The 26,976-nt window shown below is 45.8% G+C and overlaps 1 protein-coding gene across 4 annotated transcripts in view; it reads left to right on the top strand.

Annotated features, from left to right (window-relative positions):
* Positions 1-26,976, top strand: part of sema4gb (sema domain, immunoglobulin domain (Ig), transmembrane domain (TM) and short cytoplasmic domain, (semaphorin) 4Gb) — a 237,962-nt gene that overhangs the window by 19,854 nt on the left and 191,132 nt on the right. For 3 of the 4 annotated variants that reach the window (XR_012096070.1, XM_073026894.1, XM_073026896.1), the window contains exon 2: positions 12,514-12,781. Coding sequence is in view for 3 of the 4 variants with exons in the window: in XM_073026894.1 (XP_072882995.1) it covers positions 12,562-12,781 (220 nt within the window). In the remaining variant the exon portion in view is untranslated. Of the gene's footprint in view, positions 1-10,011; positions 10,033-12,513; positions 12,782-26,976 lie in introns of those variants that run through there. The other variant, XM_073026895.1, reaches the window with a different exon arrangement.

Raw genomic sequence — 26,976 nt, 5'->3', positions numbered from 1 at the left:
ACAGTTCTTGTGAATTTTGGTTGCTGCTTCTTGATTTTCACAGCAACAGAACCAGAATCACATTTATTATCACTGTCTTATAGTAGTGTAGTCACTCGAGTTGAGTGTAATGTTCTCCCAAGGTGTTACTCCCTTACCGGAGGACGCCTGTGTGTGAATTTGTTTAACGTGGGGAGGCTGACACACGGGCAGCCGACACGGTCGCGGTCATGTTCCAGTGGGCATGGAATGCAAGATGACTGGGAGCTCTTCACTGTTGCAGGCTTCCCCTGCCTTCACTGCTGTTGTAATTCCACCACTTTGGTCTTGGTTGGATCGCTCGTTGCCTGAACCTCCCCCTTGACCTTACTGCCATGGGTGACCCTACCAGGAATAGCGCAATAAGGAGCAGTGCAATACAGTTCAGGCCCTTAGGCCCATAATGTTGTGCTGACCTTTTAGCCTACTCCGAGATCAATCTAACCCTTCCCTCCATTGTTCTCCCATCCATGTGATGTGAAATCTGTTGTTTCGTGGCAGTGTTACAGTGCAAACACATACCATTGCTATAAATTCCAAAACCACAAGTAGTTTCACAATAACAAAATCATAAAGTGGGGCTCACGGATTGGCGGGCCGGCCATAAATCTGATGGCGGAGGGAAAGAAACTGTAACTGAATCATTGAGAGTGTGCCTTCAGGCTCCTGTACCTCCTCCACGATGAACAGAGGGCAGTGATGGATCATGAGGGGAGTGTGCAGGAATGTAAACGTGTGACCCTTGGAAGGGCGTTTGAGGGTGACCTTGTCCACGTAGTACTGCAGCGGTTAGTACAACGTCAGTGGTCACCGACTGGGGTCTGATTCCTACCACCGTCTGTAAGGACGTTCTCCTCATGGCCGGGTTTCCTCTGGCTGCCTCACTTTCCTCCCACTTTCCAAAGACTAACGGATTGGGGTTAGTAAATTGTGGGCATACTATGTTGCTGCTGGAAATGTGACAATGGAGGACTGCTCCCAGTATAATCCTTGGACTATGTTCGTCACTGATGCAAAGTAATGTATTTCAGTTTGTGTTTCGATGTGCGTGACAAAAATAAAGCTAGTCTTTAAAGTAAAATATATCCATATAAGTCATTGTTTTTGGGATGATTTATTGAAGAGGGTCCTTTTGCTTGTTCTCCCTCCCCCTGACCCGGTAACCTGCAGCTATAATATATTACTCCACAGCTATGAGGCCACTTGGAGATTTGAAAAAAACAGGTGAGTTGGGCAGGAAGAGGAGCATTGATGTCTTTGCCAGCTTGGTTGACAACTTCTAGGTCAGGAGAACATTAATAGAAATGAGAGTAGGTCATTCTTTCCCTTGTGCTTACTCTATCATTCAATACAACTTCTACTTCAGCACGTATTCCCACCAGCAGAACTGCTCTAACATGGCTGTTAACTGTACTTGGAGAGATTGGAACCTAGTTACCCCATCCCAGCCTTGAGAACCATTTCCTTGTGTGTGACCCATCATTCTCCTTCTAAAACAGTGCTGTTTTCATGGGATCTCCACTCGTTCTTCTAACTTCAGGAGAGCATTGGCCAGATATTTGTCACTTCTCTTCACAAACCAAGCTCAGCACCCAAAGAACCTGTCGGATGAGGTGAAGTGTTCCTGCTCAGCTCTGTGAGAGAACTTGGACTCAAAAGGTTAAGTTGGCAAACTTTATTGGAAAGGCTTGGGTGAAATTTCAGACTAAGCTCTGGTCTGAAACAGAAGACATTCTGTAGGTACTGGAAATCAAGAGTAACATGCACACAGTAAGACCATAAGACACAGAAGCAGAATTAGGCCATTTGGCCCATCAAGTCTGCTCTGCCATTCTATCATGGCTGATTTATTATCCCTCTGAATTCTCTGCCTTCAACATGTAACCTTTGACTCCATGACTCATCAAGAACCTATCAACCTCTGCTTTAAATGCACTCAATGACTTGGCTTCCACAACAATGAATTTCATAGATGCACCACCCATTGGCTAAAGAAATTCCTTCTTGACTCTATTCTAAATGGATGTCCCTCTATTCTGAGTCTGTGCTTACTGGTCCGAGACTCACCCGCTGTGGGAAGCATCCTCTCCTCATCCATTCTGTCGAGGCCTTTCAATATTCATCAGATTTCAGTGAGATTCTCCTTCAGCCTTATAAACTTCAGCGAGTATGGGCCCAGAGCCATCAAACACTCCTCATATGTTAACCCTTACATTCCCAGAATCATTCCCATGAACATCATCTGGGCCCTTTCCAGTGCCAGCACACCTTTTAGATTTGGGGCCCAAACTTCTCTCAATATTCCAAGTGTGGTCAGACCAAGGCCTTATAAAACCTCAGCATCACATCCTAGCTCTTATGCTTTAGTTCTCGCAAAATGCTAACATTGCATTTGCCTTCCTTATGACCGACTCAACCTGCAAATTAACCTCTAGGGGATCCTGCACAAAGACTCCCAAGTCCCTTTGCATCGCTGATTTTCAAATTTTCTCACTGCTAAGAAAATAGTGGATGTTTTTATTTCTTCACTTGTCAAAGTGCATGACCATACTCTTCCCAACACAGCTCATTATCCTAATCCGTCCAAGTCCTCCTGTAGACTCTACTTCCTCGACACTACCCGCTCCTCCACCTATCTTTGTATCGTCCACGAACTTGGCGACAAAGCCATCAAATCCAAAATTGTTGACATTTAACGTGAAAATAAGTGGTCCCCCGTGGGTCACCCACACCCACCCACTTCATGCTGATCTTTGCCTCTTACCAATCAGCCAGTCGTCTGTCCATGCTGGTATCTTTCCTGTAAAACCATGGGCTCTTATCTTCTTAAGCAGTTTCATGACACCTTATCAAACTATGAAAATCCAAGTAAACAACATCCACTGACTCTCCTTTGTCGATCCTGTCTGTTACTTCCTCAAAGAATTCCAACAAATTTTTCAGGCAAGATTTCCCCCTAAGGAAACCATGCTTTGGCCTACATTATCACGTGTCTCCTAGTACCACAAACCTATAATTTCCTTTCTGCTGCCTTCCTCCTTTCTTAATGGAGTGACATTTGCAATTTTCCAGTCTTCAGGCACCATGCCAGAGGCCAATGATTTTTGAAAGTTAATTTCTAATGCCCCCACAGTCTCTAATGCCAGAACCCTAGGGTGCAGTTCACCTGGTCTGGGTGACTTATGTACTTTCAGCTTTTTGAGCACCTTCTCCCTTGTAATAGTAACTGCACCCATTTCTCTTCCCTCATACCCTTCAACATTTGGCACACTGCTAGTGTCTTCCACAGTGAAGACTGATGCAAAATACTCATTTAGTTCAGCTGCCATCTCCTTGTCCCCCGTTATTATTTCTCTGGCTTCATTTTCTAGTGGTCCTATATCCACTCTCATCTCTTATTTTTTACACACTTGAAAAAGCTTTTACTATCCACTTTGATATTATTTGCTAGCTTGCTTTCATATTTATCTTCTTCCTTCTAATGACTCTTTTAGTTTCTCTCTGTAGGTTTTTAAAAGATTCCTAATTCTCTGTCTTCCCACTAACTTTTGCTTTGTTGTATGCCCATTCTTTTGCTTTTATAATAGTTTTGACTTCCCTCGTCAGCCACGGTTGTACTATTTTGCCATTTGAGTATTCATTTTTGGAATACATCTATCCTGCACCTTCCTCATTTTCCCCAGAACTCAAGCCATTGCTACTCTGCTGTCATCCCTGCCAGCAGCTCCTTCCATTCTATTTTGGCAACTCCTCTCTCATACCGCTGTAATTTCCTTTACTCCAGTGAAATACTGTCACGTCAGATTTTACTTTTCCCTATCAAATTTCAAGTTGAACTCAATCATATTGTGATCCCTACCTCCTAAGGGTTCTTTTACCTTAAGCTCCCTAATCACCGTTCCTTCCCAACAAGGCACCGTTCCTTGAAGATGTCCTGGATACTTCGGAGGCTAGTGCCCGTGATTGAGCTAAATTTATAACTCCCTGCAGCTTACCTCGATCCTGTGCAGTAGCATCCCCGCCCCCATACAAAACGGTGACGCAGCCAGTTAGAATGCTCTCCACGGTACATCTGTAGAAACTGCGAGTGTTCTGGGTGACAAACCAAATCTCCTCAAATTTCTCATGAAATATAGCCACTGTCATGCCTTCTTTCTAGCTGCATCGATATGTTCAGTCCAGCTTAGGTCCTCAGAGATATTGACACCCAGGCACGAAACTGCTCACTCTCTCCACTTCTGATCCCTCTATGAGGATTGGTTCATGTTCCCTCATCTTACCCTTCCTGAAGTCCACAATCAGCTCTTTGGTCTTACTGGCATTGAGTGCAAGGTTGTTGCTGTGGCACCACTCATCTAGCTGGTATATTTCATTCCTGTACGTCCTCACATCTGAGGTGTGATTTGATTTATTTGACTTTCAGTTCTGAAAGTGTACTGATTGTAGGGGTGTGGGCCTGTCCACTCACTGTTGAAGAGTTGTGCAGTTAGTGGGGCTCCTGTCTCATAAATTACAGCCACCCACGTTTCATCCTGACCCTGGCTGCTTTCTGTGCGGAGTTGGAGGGTGTGGGCACCCAAGGGTGAGTGATACTAATAACAGGGCTTGGAGGGTGCAGTGCGGGGGGGGGGGGTGTTACTCCAGTGACACCTCACTTACTGGCACTGTCACTGCAAACATTGAAGAAGAAAGCGTGGCGAAAATTATTCGAAGGGTGGGCCATGTAGGCACATTGCAAAGTCGGACGTAATGCGTTCAGGCCGCAGTTGCAGATGGAGGTGAAATCACTGTTGGAGTGAACGATTTGGAGAGGAGTCATTGCGGGAAAGTTTTGGTGCCCATCCACTCAACCCTGGGCGCGAGGTTGGATCATTCCGAGCGCCGAGATGATTTGGTGAGATCGAGAACGGCTTTGGGCTGGGCCGAGGTCTGGGCGTGTCACTGTGCCGGGACTCGGGTCCTACAGCAAGGCACCACTCGATGCTTGGGCAATTTAAACAGCAGCGCAGATGCTCTGGAAAGCCCGAGAGCGGGGGCGAGGATCAGGCTGATTTCACTCGCTCTCCCGCAATGCTCATTCCTCTCTCCGGTGGCTGTCTCTGCGAGTTTCACTGCATGTTTGTGCTGCTAATATGGTGAACTTGAGATCAAGGCTTGGGCCTACTCTGGCTGCTCTGGGCAGTGGATCCCAGGCAGTGGTTCGGAAAGCTGTCGCTTGCACGATGTGTGTGTTCTTTTCCTCTATCTCGGCACAGTGCTTATTGTCTTTCTTTACTTTTAATTGGGTTCTTCGGATTTCTTGCTCCATGGTTGCCTGTAAGCAAACAAATGTCAAGCTGTATAATTTATACAGTACATTCTTTGATAGCAAATCTGTTTTGTTTGGTTGATTTACTCTGCAATCTCTCTGCGAGGTGCCAGCAATTCCACAAATTCCTGGATGTGCGATGTTTCTTCAAACTCTGTTCCAACAGAGTCATGGATATGCCAGGAACCGTGCCAATATTTCCTCGGGAATCTCGGGAACGTGCTGTCATTTCCCTGGGGTTCCCTGAGACTGCGTCAGTGTTTCCATGAGGGAGTAAGTAATCTTTTGGGATTATGCCTGTTCTTCCCTGCTGACCTCTAGGATTGTGAGATTATTTACATTAATTTCCTTCATGTGTCTCCATATTTACAAAGGGATTTCCTTGGGGACCTATGCATTTAAAGATTTCTACTCAATATTTAATTGAGTAAAGCCCTTTTCATTTCTAGTGCGAGTCAGCTATAAAATCAATATTAAAATCTCATTTATTTTCACTGAGATACATCATGAAGTTTGTTGTAATGCAGCAGTGGTATAGTGCAATATATTAAAGACATATTGGCTACAATAGGAAACAAATAACTAGTGCAAAAAGAGCAAAATAATGAGGTAGTGTTCATGGGCCATTCAGGAATGTGATGTGGAGGGGAAGAAGATGTGCCTAATATATTGAGTGTGTGTCTTTAGGCTCCTGTACCTCCTCCCTAAATGAGAGGGTTTGTAATGATGGATGCCACTGTAGTGAGGGAAATGACTGCTGGTTGTCTTATCCTTGAGATGAAGTCAAACTCCTACTGACCTACACTCCCACCATTCAGGCTTCTGCAATGTCCTTTTCATTGATTTCAACGGATGGGCATTTAGTGGTTCCAGTTAATGTCAGAGAATGTATACAGTATACCACCCGAAATTCTTACTCTTCACGGACAGCCACAAAAACAGAAGAAAACCCCGAAAGAATGAACGACAGAAAACATTAGATAAAAAAAGATTAGCTTTAGTTGCCAGATGCATATTGAAACATCGAAACGTACAGTATTGGTGTCAATGACCAACACAATCTGGGGATGTGCTGAGGACAGCTGCCAACACAGCTTGCCCACAACACTACTCTGTACAGTACATCTTTGGAGTGTGGGAGGAAACCGGAGCACCGGAGGAAACCCACACGGTCACAGGGAGAACATACAAACTCCGTACAGACTTGAACACTGAACTCTAGTACTGTAACGCAGCACGCGAACCACAATGCTGACGTAGCAGAAGGGCCACCGCCAAGCAGGCCTCTGGGAGTACTCAGGAGGTCAGGCAGCATCTGCGGGGAGAGAAATGGAGTGAATGTTTCAGGTGGATGACATTTCAGCTGACTGAGCGTTACTTTCCTGGTGGTGTCTGGAACTACTCTTGTGTTCCCAGATTGACGTAAGATTATAGAACAACACAGAAACTGGCTCTTTGGCCCACGACTAAACGAGTAATCAAATAATCTCCTGCACTCAGAAGATCCCAGTTTATATTAGGGAAATTTTAAGTCCCCTGTGACAACAGCCCTATTAATTTTACACCTTAATCTGCTTGCATATCTGTTATAACAACACACAGAAAATGCTGGAGGAACTCAGCAGGCTGGGGTTTTAGCCCAAAACACGTCGATTGTTTACTGTTTTCCATAGCTGTTGCCTGACCTGCTGAGTTCCTCCAGTATTTTGTGTGTGTTGCTCTGGATTTCCAGCATCTGCAGATTTTCTCTTGCTTGCATATGTGTTCTTCAGTCCTGGAGGCTGTAAGGGGTGGGGAGGGTCTGGAGTACAACACCCATTAGAGTGATAGTACCCTTTCAACCTATATAGACCTAGGCTACGTCCACACTAGACCGGATAATTTTGAAAACGCCAGTTTCGCATAAAAATGATAGGCTATGTGTTTTAAAAAATATCTCTGTCCACATTGAAATGGATATTTCGGCGAATCTCCTCCTACTGTGCATGCGCAGGACACATCTACCGAAAACAAGCGACGTGTTTGGTGTTGAATCTCGGTGTGAAAGATGGTACGTGTTTGTTCAGTTACAGACTAGAAAAACTTAAAACGACGGACAGCTATTGGCTCTCGCGTAGGAGGACTTAAAAGTAAAAAAAAAACAAATACTGGAGCGTATGGAGGCAACCGACAGGGAGTTCACGGACAGTATGACCCGGCTGGACGAACACTGAAAAACTGACGAACTCTGTTGCATTAATAAAGCACCTTGTTAAATGTATAAAACATGTCTGCATCAGTGTTATCTTGTATTTCCATACAATGTTGCATTAGGCTATTACACATCTATTGTCAGAGAAGTACTTGTATAAATAGGTAAACCACCTTCATACGAGCAAGGACAGAAAACAGGGCAAAGTGAGTATACTTATTTATTCAGCAAGTAATGGGTCAAAGTATTTGGTGAGTACATTTCTAACTCTTCTGGCATCAGTCTCTTGTTGCCGTCTGTTCTGAAATTGTTAGGTTGCATTCAAGAAAACAATGAAATGGCACGCTGCTGTCACAATCTGTTCCGGCAAGTCATGACAGCGTTTTCAGATTTCTCCAGTTACGCCATCCACACTGATCTGCCCAAGCGGCATTTTCAGAATTATACACCCTGGAGAGTGTTTCTGAAAATCTCCGGTTTTGGGGACGGAAACACCGTTTTAGGGTGGACGAAGGGTAAAAACGAAGAGAAAAAGCTTCGGTTACAGATTTATCCAGTGTAGTGTGGATGGAGCCCTACTGATGAGTCCTCTATTACATCCTCTCCCTCTTCCCTTTTACCTCCCTTTCTCTCCTTTCGAAAACATTGAAACCCCCGGGCGATTAAACACCCTTCCCTGTCCCTCTCTCAACCAAGTCTCTGCTATGGCCACCGCACCATAGTTCCATGTACTGATCCATGGACCCTTACCCATAATACTCCGAGCATTAAAATTCACACACTTCCCTCCTGCCTGTTTTTAAAATGAGTTGCCTTGCTTCAATGCAGGTTACAACCCGCAGCACGGCCTCTGTTCCTCTCTCCACTGACCTGTGCTTCCCAGGGTGGAGGAGCAGGACCTCATATTCCGTTTGGGTAGCCTCCAACCCGAAGGCAGGAGCATTGACTTCTGGTCATTTACTCCATCCGCTGCAAAAGGTGGGCTTCCCAATGGCCAACCATTTAAATTTGGCTTCCCATTCCCTTTCCGTCATCGAGCCATGGCTGCCCTCTATGCCATGATGAGTGAGGCCTCACTCAGGCCGGAAGAGAAGCACTTCATATTCTGTCTGGGCAGCCAATGGCATGAACATCGATTTTGTTAACTTATGGCAATTTCTTCCCCTCGTGCTGCTTTCTGTTTCTGTTCTCCTTTCTGGATCCTTTCTCTTCTCCCTACCTGCCCATCACCTTGCTCCAGTGACCTTCTTCTTTCTCCTTTCTCCCATGGTCCACTCTCCTTTCCTATCAGATTCCTTCTTCTTCAGCCCCTTACCTCTTCCACCTATCACCTCCCAGCTTCTTACTTCATCCCTCCTTCCCCACCCATCCACCTTCACCTGGTCTCCCCTATCGCCTGCCAGTTTGTATTCCTCCACCTCCCCAACATGCCCACCTCTTCTTTGGCAGTTATCCTTGCAAGTAGAACAAGTGCCACACCTGCCCCATCACCTCATTACCATTCAGCACCCCCAACAGTCCTTCCAGATGAGGCGACACTTCACCTGTGAGTCTGTTGGGGTCATCTACTGTGTCTGGTCGGTGCTCCCGGTGTGGCCTCCTGTATATCGGTGAGACCCAATATGGATTGGGAGACCACTTCACTGAGCACCTACACTCCATCCACCACAAAAAGTGGGACCTCCCAGTAGCTAGCCATTTCAATTCCACTTCCCATTCCCATTCCGACATGTCCATCCATGGCCTCCTCCACTGCTACGATGAGGCCACACTCAGGTTGGAGGAGCAACACCTCATATTTCGTCTGGGTAGCCTCCATCCTGTTGGTGTGAAACTCAGTTTCTTGAACTTCTGGTAATTGCTCCCACCCCATTCTTGTTTCCCTCTCATGCTTCCTCTTTCTACCCGCCCATCATCTCCCTTTGGTGCTCCGCCCCCATCCACAGTCCTGCCCCCTCCTCCAGCCCTGTGCCTCTTTCACCAATCAACTTCCCAGCTCTTTACTTCACCCCTCCCTCTGCCCCGGTTTCACCTATCACCTGCCGCCTTGTACTTCTTCCTCCCCCTCATCTTCTTCTGTCTTCTTCCCCCTTTCTTTCCAGTTCTGATGAAGGGTCTTATCCCGAAACATCAACCGCCATAGATGCCGCCTGGCTTGACGAGTTCCATCGCATTTTGTGTGCGCTTCTCAGAGGAAGTGTTACATCATCTTGGGGAATAAAACAACCCCCTGAAGACTGGAAACGTAGAAACGGCAATTCAGAAGGATGCACATTTAATTCTGCACTTCTGCATTCCTCAGCTTCTGGGAACAAAGAAGGAAATTAGTTGAGATGGGAATTAGCACATCAACTGCGGATGAATACTTGCAATTGTGTTTTTAAAAGAAGAAGCAATATTTTTTGATTAAAATGTGTGCATTAGATTGAGGTAATCCTGGAACAAAGGCCCACATCAGCAGCTGCTAAAGGGCTGTGTGCTAAATTCCAATCCAAAACTGAGCACCAGTGGATGTGTAAGTGATGTTTTTTGCACGCAGTTATTAATGCTGTGCCACACCAGGAGAAATTTCAACAACTTTTAATAGAGAATAATTTGCTGAGATGAATTTCAAATGGAGACAAATTTGCTTTTAGCTGCCCATGTGCTGGCTATTGATATCTGCAGCTATGTGTAACGATTCCAGCTCTACTGTATGCCATGTGTTTTCAAGTGTTTGCCCCAATAATTCTTCCCTCACCGACAGCATTCCAGCACTGTGTTGACTGAATAATGAACCTGAGCTGAATAATTTATTGAGTTATAACATTTATAGCTTATTGTTTCTCTGAGAGTCCCGATTCCCCTGTGCCGGGCCGTTCATGGCTGCTGAATTTTCCATCAGCTGTTATGGTTTGCTGTTTGTTATTGAGAGGCAGGGAATTGACTCTAGCGTGTCTGTTCCTTTTCTGTTTTGCTTATGGTTCCCTCGTCTTTCTCTCGGTTTTCCTCTCTCCGTCCAACACAAGCCCTTTGCAGTTCAGTGCACGCTGTCCTCTTGTACAAATGAGTTCATTTGAACTGAAGTCAGCATGCACTCTTTAATCTGTGTCTCTCAGTCCCCCCCACCACCTCTGTTGTTTCCCGTATCTCTATCTCCCCCTTCATTTATCCAATTCTTTCTTTGCTTTCTTCTGCCAGAATCTGTCCTCTCCATAGATTCCCTGTCTTCCTCAATCTTTCCAGTTGGCCCTTCATTTATTCCTCCTCTGCTTCCACCTGCCTTCTGTCACAATTTATCGGTTTTCCTCTCTCCCATCTCTCTGTTTCTCTATTTCTCTTTCTCCATCTGTGTGCCTGTGTTTGCCTCTCACTTTGTCTCTGTTCTTGCGCTACTTCTTCTCCCGCCTGACTGAATTTCCATCGTCTTTTGCTCCAATTTCTTATTTGATCTGCCAGGATTTATTTCCAAAATAAATCAGGACATTTTTGATCTGACTGCACATCACGCATCGTGGAGCTGATAGGCAAATCTCTTTGCAAAGGGTCTGTCACAACAGGGGTTTACTGAGTTATTTAAAATTTGTAGACACAATGAAAACTCAACAATAACAGAACCACAGCTCTGTTTTATGTAATTTTAACAACGGTGAACATTTGGAAGAGTAGTCGATGTGCTTGTTGAGTCTTGATCAATTTATGCAAGAATCTTTATGTCTTGTTACGTTCTGTCTGAGAATCCCATTCAAAGAACTTTCATTAACGATGAAGGTTGAGTGGAGATAGGAGACACAAGGGACTGCTGGTACTGGAATCTAAAGCAAATAGCAATCTTCTGGATGACTCAGTGGGTCGTGGAGCAAACGCGAGAGGAAAGGAATTGTAGACATTTTGGTTCTAAACTTGAAATATGCTGCTCGACCCCCTGTGTCCTCTGTTTATCTTCATTCTGCATGGTCCAGCCACAGAACCGTGAGTCTGTTCCCCAGTGTACGTGCCAGGGAATGTCACCTTCACCGCGAGCAATCCGCTGTCCTTCACGACTCGGTTCTTTTCTGCTGGGCGTCAAAGGCTGTTCCAGGTGGCGCCTGACCAGATCAATGTGGGCACTTGTGAGCCTGGAGCGTTAGAGGAGAGGTATCACATCATAACGGCAGGTTCCTTAGCGGTGTGGAGGAACAGCAGGATCTTGGGGTTCACATGCACAGATCCCTTAAAGTTGCCCCCAAGTTGATAGGGTGGTTAAGAAGGTGTACAGTGTGTTGGCCTCCATTAATTGGGAGATCGGGTTCAGGAACCCCAAGATAATGTTGTAGCTCTATAAAACTCTGGTTAGACCACACGGAGTGTTGTGTTTAATCCTGGTCCTCCCATTATAGCTAGGATACCCAGCTTTTTAAATCTATGGAGCAAAACCATTAAGCAAGGTCCATGGACCCCAGGTTAGGGATTCCTGCATTATAGGAAGGATGTGGGAACTTTAGAGAGGATGCAAAAGAGATTTACCAGGACCAGAGAGCATGTCTTATGGGGATAGATTGAGCGAGCTAAAGCTTTTCTCTTTGGATGGAGGAAGATGAGAGATGGCCTGACAGAGGCGTACAAGATGATAAGAGGCATAGATCGAGTGGGCAGTCAGCGAGGGTGGAAATGGCATAATATGAAGGTTTTTGAAGCTCGGTGAAGAGGTGATGTCACAGGTAGGCTTTTCACACGGAGTGGTGTGTGCGTGGAACGGGATGGTGGTAAGGCAGATACATTAGGAACACTTAAGAGGCTCATATGGACACATGCATGAAAGAAAAATGGAGGCCAATGTGGGAGGGAAGGGTTAGATTGATCTTAGAGTAGGTTAAAAGGTTAGCACAACATTGTGGGCCTAAGGGCCTGCACTGTGCTTTACTGTTCTGTGTTCTATGCGATATGCACTGTTGATCTATTTGGTGTTTCTGGTGCTTTAACACGTGCAGTGATAAACAGGCTTTTCTTTTGATGTGTTTAATCCTTACTCCCACAGAAATTATGCCCCTATGGCTGAGCATCGTGGAAAATTTCTTTGGAAAACATGACTGCTAGATGCCCGAGGAGGAGTGGCCAACTTGCCCCTTTGCCTTATCTCTCAGTACCCAACGTCAGCAGAATTCCCCGTGTCGCCATGCCCAAAGTGAGTGGCCGTGATGGCGGAGTGCACCTCTTCTTGTCTTTACTACTCGGAGTTTGCTTGTTCCCGGTGACGCACACCATGGAAATTGACAGTATTCCCAGAACAACAATACGGATAGAAGGTAAAGTGCTACCTTTTTGTATTGAGTTACCAAGGTTACATGGCTGGAATTTTACCGTGGTTACATCGAGGATAGGGCAGTGGATGTGGTCCACATGGACTTTAGAAAAGCATTTGACAAGGTCCCTCATGAGAGACTCATCCAGAAAGTCATGAGGCCTGGGATAAGTGGAACCTTGGCTGTTTGGATAAAAAACTGGCTTAAAGGAAGAAAGCAGAGGGTAGTTGCGGAAGGAAAGTATTCTGCCTGGTGGTCGGTGACTAGTGGACTGCCACAGGGATCTGTCCTGGGACCCCTGCTATTTGTGATTTTTATAAATGACCTGGATGTAGAGGCGGAAGGATGGGTGATTAAGTTTGCGGTTGACACGAAGATTGGAGGAGTTGTGGATGGAGCTGTAGGTTGTCAAAGGTTACAAGAGGATATAGACAGGCTGCAGAGTTGGGCAGAAAAATGGCAGGTGGAGTTCAATCTGGACTAGTGTGAGGTGATGCATTTTGGAAGGACAAACCAGAAGACTGAGTACAGGATTAATGGTCAGTTACTTAAGAGTGTGGATGAACAAAGGGACCTTGGGGTTCAAATCCATACATCCCTCAAGGTCGCCTCACAGGTTGATAGGGTAGTTAAGAAGGCCTATGGGATGCTAGGCTTCATTAGCAGGGGGATTGAGTTCAAGAGTAGAGAGGTCACGTTGCAACTCTACAAATCTCTGGTGAGACCGCACTTAGAGTATTCTGTTCCATTCTGGTCACCTCATTATAGGAAGGATGTGGAAGCTATGGAGAGGGTGCAGAGGAGATTTACCAGGGTGTTGCCTGGTTTGGAGAACAAGTCATATGAAGCAAGGTTAGCAGAGCTGGGACTTTCCTCTTTGGAGCATAGAAGAAGGAGAGAGGACTTGATAGAGGTCTACAAGATTATGAGAGGCATAGATAGGGTGGATAGTCAGTACTTGTTTCCCAGGGCACCAATAGCAAACACCAGAGGGCATATGTACAAAATTAAGGGAGGGAAGTTTAGGGGAGACATCAGGGGTAAGTTTTTTTACACAGAGGATTGTGAGTGCCTGGAATGACTTGCCAGGGATGGTGGTGGAGGCTAAAACATTAGGGGTATTTAAGAGCCTCTTGGACAGGCACATGGATGAAAGAAAAATGGAGGGTTATGGGGTAGTGTGGGTTTAGTACTTTTATTTTAAGGATTATATGGATCAGCACAACATGGAGGGCTGAAGGGCCTGTACTTTGCTGTAGAGTTGTATGGTTCTGTGGTTCTATCTCAGACACCATGTAGCAGGAGTACAGGAGATGAATTGTAGTGTTTTCTGTGATTTAGTAATGAATGTTTTACACAGAGGTTATATACTGGGCATTCTCTTATCTCCAGGTTACACCTGGGGTCAGTACCTGTGATCTGTTCCTATCCCACACACAGGGGTTATATACTGGGCATTCTCTTATCTCCGGGTTACACCTGGGGTCAGTACCTGTGATCTGTTCCTATCCCACACACAAGGGTTATATATTGGCTACTGTCTTGTATATGGGTGACTTTCCGGGACCAAGCAATTGCTGATCTGTGTGGTCTCTATAATGGATATTCTTTGGGTTTGTAAGGATGGTGCTTGGAACTTGGCAACTGACCTCAAGTGGTTTGTTGAAGGATTTCATGTTATGCAATAGAGACTGAGAATCAATCCCAGTTGGCTCTCAGTTGAATTTGAGGTCTCATTATTGTCTGTAATCTCTGTTTACATCAGATGAGAACCTTATTTCTGCACCGTTGCTGTTGCTTTTGAAGTTGCAGGTTGGAAGGTGCGCTGCAGGATATTAACCGCGCCACAATCCGGGTCATTGTTCTCCCACGTGAAGGAGGTTGACCAGGGTCACTGGCGGGTGTGGGTATTGGGTGACAAAAGTCAGGTGTTACTTGGCCTCAGGACCCGGGGTTAAAGGAGGGACTGCCGCCCACTGACCCCAGCTGGAAGATGTGCTGGAGACATCAGTTGTTGCGTTTCTCCCAAAGAGGTGCTGAGAGAGAGTTCCACACTCGGGCCCTTCTCCGCGCAAAGCGATTAAAGCCACTGGACTGACTCAGCTGGTAGCTTGATGCCTCCGAGACTGTTCTCTGGGAGTCTGTGGGTTAGCTTCTGCACGGCCCCATTCCATTCCAAGCTGTGGTCTCCTCCTTTCCCAAGGGACATACAGACACAGGTGGCAGGTCTGGTGCAACTCCTGAGCTTTTCGCCTGCGTGCTCTCTCAAAATGTTTATGCCCATTCAGCCAAGTGGTGTCCTATAAGGGGCATTCTCCTGTACACACGGCCTCCCCAGTAACTGTGAACTGTTCTTAACCCGAACAGTGGCAGTGATACGTTGCCACTGTCTTGTATGTGGGTGACTTTCCGGGACCAAGCGATGGGTGTTGAATGGGGCTGTGTCATGGAACTGTGAGATCCACTTTCTTTAACAAGTTCCACAGAATTCCAGATTGCAGAAGTCCTTCTGTGGGACTCTGTGGTTTCAGGAATAATTACGGCATGTTAATGATTCCCGGAATGATTAAGATGCAAACTGGCCAGTCAGCCCAGAGGTTTTAGAGGCACACGATGCTCAGCAAGCCTCCAGCCGCCGACTGATTCACATCGTGGCCTCTCGGCTGTTGACACCTGTCCCAACCTCTTTAGTTCAGACAACTAGCAGCTTTTCCTCGTTAAAGTTTTCCAGAGAAGGAGAAGGTTGAATCACAGTTATTAACGTTACGATGGGGCTTTTCTCTCTGGATATTTGAGTTGTTAATTTTCAGAGCATGGGGTTCCCTTTCAGCCCTGTTGATGCTCACCTGCATCTCCTCCTTTTCACCCCACCGTCCTATTTCAGCTTTTGTCCCCTTCCTTTCCAGTCCTGCCGAAGGGTCTCGGCCCGAAATGTTAACCATTCATTTCCCTCCACAGGCGCTGCCTGACCTGCTGAGTTCTTCCAGCATTTTGAGTGTGTTACTCACGTAATCACAAGCTTTAGTGAACTATCAAACAATTTCTCCAGCAGTAGAAAGCAAAAAATGTTAATTGGTTCAGTCTCATTCCTGTCTGTAATCAAGTAAAAGAAAGGTCTAATTTTATGAAGAAATCCACATGCTCCCATTCTGTCTCCTTTACTCTCTCCTGTTTATTCTCTTCACTGGCTGGGATTCCTTGGGAGGGGGAGATGTGATCAAACCCTCTGGAGTTTGAGCTCCGCAGTGTGTCTGAAACCAGATCCCTGTTCTGAAGGGAGTCTGACCAACGTGCTCAGCCTCCTGTGTGGTAAGGAATGTCACAGCAGGGCAGGTTTGTGCTTCTGGGGTAGAGACTGTGTGGCTTGGGGACTCTGGGTGAACATGAAGGGGGCAGGGGAGATGGTTGGAGATCATGGAGGTTCTGATCTTGTGTAGGGCTGGTGTTGTGTATTTAATATTTCGGTAATATTGTAAATATATTGGTTAATTAAACATTCTTTGTTGTTTACATGATTCGTTATGGGTTATATGTAAAAGTACGTGAATAGAATACGTCATTTTGCCATTACAATAAAAATGAAACTAAGGCACACATTCCAGCTTTCAGTTAGTTCTGTTTTGGAGCTAGTAAACAAAGCAGCTGGAGTTGCTGTCAGTGGTCTGGCTGTGGGTTGGGTCTCAGTGGATCCAGACAGGCTCATTTGTTGGTAGACAGGTTGGTGAGCGGGCACGCACGGGGGTTCTACTGTTCTTCCTCGAAGGACAGCACAGGCTTCTGTCAGCTGCTAAGTTTCATGACATCCGGCATGGAGTTTAAGTTCAACAATGAGAGGCAGGCAGCCTCATTAAAATAGCTAAGCTCCACTGAAGATGCAAGTCAACTGGGTGGAGTTGGGATGGGCTGGAATTTACAAAAAGGTATATGTAAACAAACAGCGTCAAAGTGGAAAACGTTGTGAACTTGAGCAACCTCCAGCTCCACGAGTAGAAGATCCAACTCTGGGGGCAATCTCAGCTCTAAACCTTTGGAAGGTTGGGGGAGGATGGAGTTGTGGAAGGAGATGATGGAAGTGACTTAGCTGACATGAAATTTATTGGTTTGTGGCAGTCGAATAGTGCAAAGATGTCACTATAAGTTACTAAAATAATTAGAACAAGAAAACAAAATAACAAGGTGGTATTCACGGGTTCACAGACCATACAGAAATCTGGTGGCGGAGGGGAAGAAATCCCTTATACCTTTTCCCTGGTGGTAGTAACGAAGAGAAGGCATGACCTAGATCGAGAGAGTCCTCATTGATGGAAGCTGTCTGCCCTAGGCCCTGCATCCTGAAGGTGTCCTCGATAGTGGGGAGGCTCCTTTGCAGCCTCTTTGTGATCCTGTGCACTGGAACCTCCATACTAGGCTGTGATGCTCTCTACTGTACATCCACAGAAATCGGTTAGGTGTGTTTGAGGTGTTTGTAGGGTAGATCGAGGGAAACTAGATCAAAGTAAATTTATTATCTGAGTACATATTAGTCAACACGTAGTACTCTGAAAGTAATTTTCTTGCAGGCATTCACAGTAGAACAAAGTAATAACATGAATGAAGAATGACAAAGACTGACAATCAATGTGCAAAATAGGAGAAACTGCAAATACAAATAAAACAAACAATTAGTTTACTTTATTAAAATAATGCAAGTAAATTATTTTCACTTGCAGATTGTTCATGGATGAGGGAACACATCTAATATTTTAGACCTAAAATCCGTGAAGTATTCAAGGAAATAATTATTACACAGAAAATAGTTCTGACTTGGAATTCATTGCTCTTGGGCTTGGTGGAGCCAGGATCAACTGGTGCTATCAAAAGTAAGAACAATGTACAGTCCCTCCCCGCACCCCCGTATCCGCGGATTCAACCAACCGTGGATCGAAAATATTCGAAAAAGAAATTCCAGAAAGTTCCAAAAAGCAAAACTTGAATTTGCCACGCGCCAAGCACTACGCTGAATCCACGCGAATGAAGTGATGTGTGGGCACACCCTGCTGTAGCCTCCCGTCATTTCACAGCTCCTCAGTCTCTCTCCAGCACACGTTGTTTGAGCATTGTTCGCCTCGCCTCTCGTTCATTCGCTACTTGTGTTGTGAGCGAGAGTAAGGAGTTTAAGGCTAGTAAGGGATGGCTGGCTGGCTACAGCATCAAGAATTTAAAGATCACAGGAGAATTGGCTTCAGCTGAACATGTACAGACTTTGTTTCCTTGACATTATTCCCTAAACAATACAGTATAACAACTATTTACATAGCATTTACATTGTATTAGGTATTATAAGTAATCTAGAGATGATTTAAAGTATACGGGAGGATGTGCATGGGTTATATGCAAATACTACGCCATTTTATATAAAGGATTTGAGCATCCGCATGTAACCCCTGGGTCGCCTCAGGCATCGCTCAAACTCGTTCTCGTCTAGGGGGAGCAGCCTTCGGCCCCGCCAAACTGGGTAATCAGCTGGTGTGGATGCTGTGTGATGTCCCCGCCTCGCCCAAAAACAGACAGTACACCTTATGCAATTAAATGAGTACAATTTATAAAGATTACTATAACTAAGTGATTACTAATGATACAGTATATATGAATAAGAGAAAATAAGGAACAGGCGCCAAACTTATCAAAGTCCAAACCACTTTGTGCACAACCGTTGGAGCTCAATTACTGAAGTCTTCTGGCATTCGATCCCCTCCGACTTCCTCGACCCGCCTCCTGGGACCCCCACGGTGGTCGACCAGACGCTCCACACTCCTCTGTCTCCGTCTCCTCTCATCACCGAGCACCTTGGGCCGGGGACCGTCGCCCAGCTTCTAGCATCCCGTCCTCTCTCTCTCACTCCATCGCCCCGACTCCCCAAAATCCCGCCAACAATCAGTTTACAGTCCCAAACAAGCTTCCAGCACTTATCATAACAAAGACGCTAGCATTCCTACTATTAACACAGGCGCCAGCATTCCTACTTTTAACAAAACAAAGACGCCATTTTGATTACATACACAGTAACAAAGAAAAAGAAAAAAAAACCCCGTTACACACAGATTTTGGTATCCGCGGGGGGTCCTAACCAATCCCCCGCGGATACCGAGGGACGACTGTACAGGGAATGAGCCAATGGCATTGCTCTACCAGGAGCTGTCATGGACGATGGGCAGGATGGACTCCTAAAATTATTGTACATTGCGTAATGTTTTCAATGGTGTGCGTTTTGGCAGGTGCGCACACAGCCAATCGATGGCACGGTGAGTGGATTAGACACTCTGTTTTGGCGCGTGCTTTTGAGTGTGCATGGTTCTTGGCGCGGTGGGCCCGGTTCATCGACCCCGCTTGGTAAGTTGCCCACAGTGGCTAACGTGACTCGGTAAAAACGTTTTACCCTGGTGCTCTGTTGTCGTGCTTGCTGAGCGCATACATAACATGTACTGTTTCAGGTTCCTCGGTGCTGATCCGAGCTTTACCCAGACCAGGCCTCTTTCAACCCAAAGGCCCTTCCAGCCAGTGAAAGCTGCCGCAGAGTCTGTTGCACCGGGTGTACGACTGTCCTCTGCCTTTCTGTTTGCCACCCTCTGATTTGCATGTTCATCCTGCTCGCTGTTCTGGTGATTCAAGCCCAATGCAGCTTCGAAAACTGCCACTACCCGTGATGTGTTAATTTAAAAAAATACTTCCTGGTATGTTGGCTAAGAGAAATCCTTCTGAAGCAACACTCCAGCAAAGAGACGTGAGAATTTAAAACTCTGTTGAAGCCAATATGCACGCTTCAAATCAGTGTTCCTCTTCTCACCCTCCTCCACCTCCACCCTGACCCCAATTCATTCCTAATTCCATTGTGTCATAGGTTTATTCAACTTCTCCTTGTTCACCTCAACCACAGTAGGGTGACTAACACCTCGCCACTTCCCGAGTAAAGAAGATCCCCTCCCAAACCGTTCGTTGGATTTCACTTGTAGGTTCTTTTATAAACACACACACACGCACGCACGCACACACACACACACACCCCTAATCAAGTGGCCACTGAGTGTAGGTTTCTGGTCTCCTGCTGCTGTAGCCCATCCACTTTGAGGTTTGACGTGTTCTGTGTCCAGAGATGATCTTCTGCACACCACTGTTGTAACCCATGGTTGTTTGAGTTACTGTTGCCTTCCTGTCAGCTTGAACCAGTCTGGCCATTCAAAGTAAATTTATTATTATAGTACATGTACGTCACCACATACAACCCTGAGATTCATTTTCTTGTGAGCATACTCAATAAATTCATAGTAGAATAATCACCATAATGGTATCAATGAAAGACCACGCCAACTTGTGCATTCGAGACTGCGCCAACTTTGGAAAGGACAACGAACCATGCATACTCAAAAAAACCCAAATAAATAAGCAATAAATAGCAAAATCATGAGATGAAAAGTCCTCGAAAGTGAGTCCAGAGGTTGTGGGAACATTTCAAGTGAAGTTGAGTGAAGTGATCACCTTTGGTTCAAGACTGAGGGATAGTAACTGCTCCTGAGCCTGGTGGTGAGAGACCTGAAGGTTTTGTCCCTTTTTCCTGATGGCAGCAGCAAGCAGAGATCCGGGGTCTCATGTCCTGGATGGTGGGGATCCCTGATGATGGATGCTGCTTTCCTGTGACAGTGTTTCATGTAGATGCTCAATGGTTGGAAGGGCTGTACCCGAGATGGACTGGACTGTATCCACTACTTCTTGAAGTATTTTTCATTGGTGTTTCTGCGATGCGGCCGGTCAATATACTCTCCACTACACATCTATCGAAGTTTGTCAGAGTTACAGTTGTCATGCTGAATCTCTGCAAACTCCTAAGGAGGTGGAGGTGCTGCTGTGCCAAAGGGGGTAACTTTCCTCAACTTTCCTTGCCCCATTGCTGAACTGTTCACACATCCCATGGACTCACTATCAAGGACTCGTCATCTCATTTTCTCAATATTTATTGCTTATTTATTTTTTATTATTTCTGTCTGTCTGTGTTTGCGCAGTTTGGTGTCTTGCACACTGGTTGAATGCCCAGTTGGTGCAGTCTTTCATTGATGCCATTTCCCACCCACCATCTCCCCCATCTGGTCTATAAAAGGTCACACTGGCCTCTCGGGCTCCACCACCAGTGACATCTCATGCCTTGTTCATCTTTTCTGTGACTGTGACTGCTGATTATAAAGAACGCTAAAGTCTGGAAGTCTATGGTAATATTTTGTTTTACGGGCTGTGTGTTTTGTGGGTGTACCATGGTCTGGAGGAACGTTGTTTTGTTTGGTTGTATACATGCACAGTCCGATGACAATAAACTTGATCTTATTGTACCTGCTTAAAGCACTTCCTCTAGCAACTCATTCTATACACAGACCATTCTCTACACCAAGGAGTTGCCCCTCATTCCTGTTAATCTCACCCCTTTCACCTTAAACCTATGCCCTCTAGTTCTTGATTCCCTAACTCTTGGTGGGGGGGGGGGGGGAAAGAACTTGTTAAGAAAGGGATAAAAAACCTGATATACTTCTAAAATGGGAATCACGAACAAAAGAGATGGAAGCTGAGTAGATCACTGTTGATCAAAGACAAGGTCGAGCTTATTGGCACATGTACAAATGTCAAGGGCACACAGCACCAAATAAACAGCAATAAATTAAACATAAACTATGCATCACTTTTACAAGAAAGAGCACAATTAGGGTAAAAAGAAAACGACGTCCATTGCGATTGAAAGTGATTGAAGTATTCAGAGTGGTGCCACAGTGATCTGATGAGGGACGTTCCAGCTGGTTTAAGAACCAAATGGTCGGAGGGAAGTAGCTGTTCTTGAACCTGGTGGTACAGGACTTTGGCCTTCTGTATCTCCTTCCAGATAGTAGGTTAACGTAGCCGGATGGGAGGGAGGGAGCCCCCTGATAGACGTCACTTCTAGAGGCAGGGCCTCTTATAGATATTACCAACAGTAGGGAGGGTTGTGCCTGCAATGAGTTCACTACTTTACGTTCCGCTGTCAGGTGAATGGAGGAGCAGACTTGAGGGCTTCAGTTCCTGTCACTGGCTGTAAGGAGTTTGTACATCCTTCCTCTGACCGTGCGGGTTCACCAGTTCCCTCCGGGTTAGGGTTAGTAACCCGCGGACAGTATGCTGGTGCTGGAAGTATAGTGACCATTATGTGCTGCCCCCAGCGCAACCTCTGACTGTTTTAGTCCTTGACGCAAATGACACATTTCACTGTATGGTTCGACGTACATGTGACAAATAAAGATAATCTCGATCTTCAGGAATTGCTGAAATCCTGCTCTGAGATGAGGTAATCTTATAGCTGAACTATTCCAAAATTACTAGTGATATGCGAGTACCTTCATGTTCTGTTCTACCCATTCGAGTGGGTAAGGAGGACGACGTTAACCACATGTCTCTCCAGAACCCACAAGGTGGGGAGTCATCACAAACTGCTCTTTCCCAGGCTAGTTAGAGATGGACAATTAACACTATCCTCACCAGTGAGGGCCATGGGGCTGAGAACTCTTTAGCAGAGCACCACTGTATACAGTAAATTCAGCCTCTTGTCTTGTGTGGAGCCTACTGACGCAAGACGTACCCTGAACCTCAGTGACCAGGAATGATTTAAATTTCAAATTTGAAAGGACCTTAGCTGTGCCAACCTGCTTTTATTTTTAGACAGTGCAGTCATGATAATGCATTAAAAAGAGATAGTGCTGGAAATAGTTATCAAATCAGGCCGTTACTGCGGAGAGCGATAAACTGAGTTGCTGAGTCAGGCCGAGGTATCTCTGTGGCAACTTGGGAATGTTGCGCCTGATACTTAGCAATTGGGAAGGCAGGAGCAACTGTGAGGGGTGGGTTGCCAAGGGGGCAAAGCTGATCGCACAAGACTAAAGAAGCAAAGAGTGGGTGTAAGGGAGGAGTAAACATTATCCACTGCAGTGGTGTCATGGTCAAGGTCAAAGTAAAATGAATTATCCAAGTTTGTACTGTATACACTAGCTTGAGATTTCTTTCCTTACGGGGCTTTGCAGGAAAATGAAGAAATACAACAGAATTTACAAAAAATTGACAAACAACGAATGTGCAAAATAAGACAAGTTGTGCAAATAAAAATATAAATGATAACGTGAGCTGTGGAATCCTCGAATGTGAGTCTGAAGGTGGTGGGGTCAGTTCAGGGCTTTGAGGTTATATGCACACTGCTTCAGGAGCCCGATGGTAGGTTCCGGAACCTGGTGGCAGAGGACCTATAAGAATTCAGTGGTGGAGCGTAAAGGCTGTCAGGCGTCATTCTGCAAAAACTTTCGACCAACACGCTCCACGCATGTTACCCGACACCTCCAGCTACCTGTCAAACCGGACTGGAAATCAGGCTGACACACACAAATCAGCACTTGCAGATTTTCTCTTGTTTGGAAATCGGACTGCCTCCTTCCCTTCGGATTTTGGTCGCAGGCTCACTGCTTAGTTACCAGATTCATTAGGCAAGACAAACAGTGTGTTGGAGGTCAGGCAGGTGACAGGAGAAACTGGGTGAGGGGAAAGTGATGGGTGGAGGAGGAGAGGTTGAATTGAAGTGAAATCCTGCCTTTTTAATTTCTATTTGACTTCCCATTCCCATTCCGACATGTCAGTCCATTGTCCCCTCTACCGCCCTGATGAAGCCACAGTCAGGTTGGAGGAGTAACACTTCATATTCTGCCTGGGTAGCCTCCAGCCTGATGGCACAAGCATCAATCTCTCCATGTGCCAGTAATTTCTCCTCCCTTCCCCTTTTCTCCTTTTCTGTTCACTGTTCTGGTTCCCCTGTCAGCCCTTCTCATCTCCATCTGGTTCCCTGCCTCCTTCCCTTTCTCCCATGGTCCTCTGTCCTCTCCTATTAGTTTCCTTCTTCAGCCCTTTAACTCCTCCACCTGCTTCCGAATTCATTCCCCCACCCCTACACACCCACCTTCTCCCTGTCACCTTAACACCTGTCAGCTCCCCCTCCCACCATCTTCTTATTCTGGCTTCTTAACCCCTGCTTTCTGATGAAGGATCTTGGCATGAAGTGTTGACTCTTCATTTCCCTCCACAGATGCTGCCTGACCTGCTGGGCTCCTCCAGCGTTTTGTCTGTGTTGCTCTGGGCTTCCAGCATCTGCAGACTCTCATGTTCAGATTCACTGGTTTTGTTTGGGGGAATTCAGTCAGCACCCACTGGGTAATTCTCTTATCGTCCATCACCATTGCTGTTTGCATGGGAGAAGGAGCTGGGAAAGAACAGAGCCTCCTCTTTGATTAATTGAAGGCTGGCTGATAGAGGTGTGGATGTAAGTCACAGAGCACATTCAGCCCATTGAGTCCATGCTGACCCACTTTGCGTTAATCATACCCTAACCCTATTGGTTCTCCCCACATTCTTGTCAACTGCTCCCTGTTTCCACCACTCGTCTACACACTAGGAGAAGCTAGCAGCAGCCAGTTAGGGAATGTGGAGGAAATCCCACGCGGTCACAGAGAGAACATGTAGAGAGTGCCAAAGGTCTGGGTTAATTCATGGAGAATGAAGCTGTGGGCAGTAGCCGTTCAGATTTCAGCTTTATTTATCACATGTACATGGAAATATACAGGTAAACGCGCCATTTGCATTAGTGAGCAACATGTCCAAGGATGTGCCGGGTGTAGCCCGTAAGTGTAGCCGTCCATCCCGGTGTCAACATAGCATTGTTCAGCAGAGCAAAACGAGCAACAACAGATCAAAGATTAAATATCTGAAAGATTAGCTTTGTTTCTCACATGTACATCGAAACATACAGTGTCTAATCAAGCCAGCGAGGTTGTGCTGGGCGTAGCTTGCAAATGTCATGGTGGTCTAGTGCCAATGTCGCATTGCCACAGGTTACTCACCCAAAATGTACGTCTTTGGAACGTGGGAGGAAACCGGAGTGTCAGGGGAAAGCCTACGTGGTCACGGGGAAAGCCCACACGGTCACGGGGAGAATGTACAAACTCGTTATAGGCAGCAGCGGGAATTGAACCCTGATCTTACAGCTGGCGCTGTGAAGCTTTAAGCTACCTGCAACGCTAATGTGCTGCCCCAACAACAACAAACGTGACAATCCTTCGAGAGGTAGTTCGCTGGTCATCACAAGAAGTAATTCACTCTTGAGGCAGTGCAAGGTTTCAAAAGAGCTCGGGGCCTTTCAGAACTTTTCAGCGGGCTGCAGTCATAGCGATCACCTCAGCTCTTGGCAGGACCCAATAAAAAGAAGTGGTGTGGTGTAAGCAGAGCGGCTATTGTTGGAGTGGCCAGGGTTTGGATCAACAGGCTTCAGCAAGAACAGGTGCACACTCGAGCTTGAGCTGACGAAGTTAGAGGTACAGCAAGTGTAGGGGGCGTGGTAGAGGTTAGCAGGTATGATGTTGTAGTTGAAAGAAGATCATATTTTGGAGCTTAATGTTCAAGGATACACATTGTATCAAAAGGACAGGCAGAGGGGTAGAGTGGCTATCTTGATAAAAATGAAATCAAATCCTTAGAAAGCAGTGACATAGGATTGGAAGAGGCAGAATCCTTATGGGTAGAGTTAAGAAGCTGAAAGGGTAAAGGGATGGAATTCTACACAGGCCTCCGAACAGTAGCCAGAATATGGAATGTAATTTACAACAGGAGATAGAAAACACATGTAACAAGGACAATATTATAATGATCATGGGGGACTTGAATGTGCAGGTTATTTGTGAAGATAAGATTGGTGCTCCATCCCAAGAGAGGGAATTGCTAGAATGCCTACGAGACGGCTTTTTAGAGCAGCTCATGGCTGAACCCACTCTGGGAAAGGCAATTCTGGATTGGCTGTTGTGCAATGAATCAGATTTCATTAGTGAGCTTAAGGTGAAGGCACTCTTGGGAGGCAGTGATCATAATGTGATAGAATTCACCCTGCAGTTTGAGCGGAAGAGGATAAAGTCAGATGTATCGGTATCACTGTGGAGTAAAGGGAACTGCAGAGGCACGAGAGAGATTGATTGGAAGGGGGCACCGTCAGGGATATCGGCAGAATAGCAAAGGCTGGAGTTTCAGGGGACAGTTCAGAAGGCTCGCTCAGGGCTGGTACTTCCCAAAGTATTCTGAAGGGAGGATGAGGCAAGTGTGGCCGACAGGGGAAGTCAAAGACAGCATAAAAGCAAAAGAGAGGGCATGTAATATAGCAAAAATTACTGAGACGTTAGAGGATCGCAAAGCTTTTCAACACCACCAGAAGGCAACTAAAAACCCATAAGGAGAGAAGAGATGAAATATAAAGGCAAGCTAGCCAATAATATTAAAGAGGATAAAAGGTCGGTCACCTGGACCAGGTGAACTACACCATAGGGTTTTGAAAGAGGTAGCTGAAGAGATTGTGAATGCATTAGTGATGATCTTTCAAGAATCGAATTTGGAATGGTTCTGGAGGACTGGAAAATTGCAAATGTCACTCCACTCTTAAAGAGGAAGGGAGGAGATTATAGGCCAGTTAGCCGGGCTTCGGTGGTTGTGAACATGCTGGTGTCCTTTATTAAAGATGAGGTTTCAGGGTACTTTGAAGCACATGATAATTTGGCCAAATTCAGCCTGGTTTTCTTAAGGGGACAAATCTGTTGGAATTCTTTGAAGAAATAACAAGCAGGATAGAGAAAGGAGAATCAGTGGATGTTGTTTACTTGGTCTTCCAGAAGGCCTTTGACAAGATACCACACATGAAGCTACGAACCCATGGTATTACAGGAAAGGTCCTAGCATGAGTAGATTGAGTGACTGACAGGAGGCAAAGAGTGGCAATAAAGTGGGTCTATTGTGCTTGGCTGCCAGTGGCTAGTGGTGTTCCACAGTGATCAGTACTGGGATCGTTTCTTTTCACATTATATGTTAATGATTTGGATGATGGAATTGATGGCTATGTGACCAAGTTTGCAGATGCTACAAAGATAAGTGGAGAGGCGGGTAGTGTTGAGGAAAAAGGACTTGGAAAGATTGGGAGAATGTGCAAGGAAGTTGCAAATGGAATAGTGTGTAGGGGAGTGTATGTTCATTCACTTTGGTAGAAGGAAAAAAGGGTAAACTATTTTCTAAACAAGGAGAAAATTCAAAAATCACTGGTGCAAAGGGAATTGAGAGCATGTGTGAAGGGTTCTCTAAAGGTT

Source organism: Hemitrygon akajei, chromosome 23 (assembly GCF_048418815.1).
Source record: "Hemitrygon akajei chromosome 23, sHemAka1.3, whole genome shotgun sequence".
NCBI lineage: Eukaryota > Metazoa > Chordata > Chondrichthyes > Myliobatiformes > Dasyatidae > Hemitrygon > Hemitrygon akajei.
The sequence above is the reverse complement of the archived record's forward strand: the minus strand, read 5'-3'. Positions and strand labels throughout refer to the sequence as shown.